The 1,257-nt window shown below is 59.1% G+C and overlaps 1 protein-coding gene across 1 annotated transcript in view; it reads right to left on the minus strand.

The window, feature by feature from the left end:
• Positions 1-1,177: 1,177 nt before the first annotated feature.
• MAN2C1 (mannosidase, alpha, class 2C, member 1) overlaps positions 1,178-1,257 on the minus strand; it is a gene marked incomplete at its 5' end in the record, with an annotated part of 11,817 nt that continues 11,737 nt past the window's right edge. The window contains one exon of the mRNA XM_010024500.1: positions 1,178-1,257. This exon is cut by the window's right edge and continues 38 nt beyond it. Within this exon, the coding sequence (XP_010022802.1) occupies positions 1,178-1,257 (80 nt within the window).

Genomic DNA, 1,257 nt, shown 5'->3' on the forward strand with positions numbered 1-1,257 from the left:
CGGCCGTGTGAGTGCTGCCCCTTCCCCAGGGGGCTTTCAGCAGCCACAGGAGCAGCTCGGGGAAGACCTGGGTTAGTGCTGAGGAGCTCAGTGCTGGGGCTGCTCTGTTCCCGTGCCCTGTGCCGGTGCAGACACCTGCTTGCTATGCTGAGAAGCTGGGCTTGGTGCTGGGGCTGATTTATCCAGTGTCCTCCTGCTGCCCTCAGGCTATTTGAGGGGGATAAGGGCCATGGACCAGTCCTGCTGGACTCTGGACCTTCCCTCTGCCTAAGAGTGGATTCCCTCTTCCTTCCCCTCCTCCCTTGATCACTGTTTTTAGCTGGCTAATAAAGTATTTTGTATAGAAATCCCTGTGCCGGGCTTGGTGCTGGGGCTGATTTATCCAGTGTCCTCCTGCTGCCCTCAGGCTATTTGAGGGGGATAAGGGCCATGGACCAGTCCTGCTGGACTCTGGACCTTCCCTCTGCCTAAGAGTGGATTCCCTCTTCCTTCCCCTCCTCCCTTGATCACTGTTTTTAGCTGGCTAATAAAGTATTTTGTATAGAAATCCCTGTGCCTGCCAATAACCCCCTCTGGGCCCAGCCTCATGCCCAGATGGGCTGGAGCAGGCTTCCCCTCCACCTCATCCCTCCGGAAATGAAGGTAAGCTCTGCCTCCCTGGTCCCAGGAGTGAGATGCTGCTGAGGAGGGCCCTGAGAGCAGCAGCTCCAGCAGGGAGGAGGCAGATCAGTGCAGTGACCTGGAAATAAGTAAGGAAAACAGGCTGGAGCTTGCTTTCACTAATGCCTTTATTCGTGCTCCCCTTCTGCATGGGCAGTGCAAGAGGCAGGCGAAGGGAGAGGGGAATGACTCTAACGTGTCTGCGCTTGCTGCAAGGGTCTGGACAAGAGGAAGGCTGAGGCGCTGGGAAGCTGCTTCTCCCCAGCCCCACTGGAGCCGGAGCAGTGCCCGTCCCACCCCCTGACCCACGCTGCAGCGAGGGAGGAGCTCACTCAGGCCCCCCATGCCCTGGGGGGGCAGGGGACAAGTGTCCTGGGCTAAAGAACAGGGTTGTTCTTCAGCTCTGGGTGGGCAGTGAGGGTGAGAATCTGCCTCCTTGGGATCGGGGCAGCCTCAGGCTGGGATCTGAGCTCACGGTGTTGGTCCAGGTTGCCTCAAGGGTGATGGATGTCGTCACTCACTGCCTCAAGACCAAGAGGAGGGAGAGCACGCGGAAGGGGGTGAAGGACAGCCTCAGGCCCCGCTGCTCCAGCCGCA

This window comes from Nestor notabilis, unplaced genomic scaffold (assembly GCF_000696875.1).
Source record: "Nestor notabilis isolate BGI_N333 unplaced genomic scaffold, ASM69687v1 scaffold17071, whole genome shotgun sequence".
Taxonomy (NCBI): Eukaryota; Metazoa; Chordata; class Aves; order Psittaciformes; family Psittacidae; genus Nestor; species Nestor notabilis.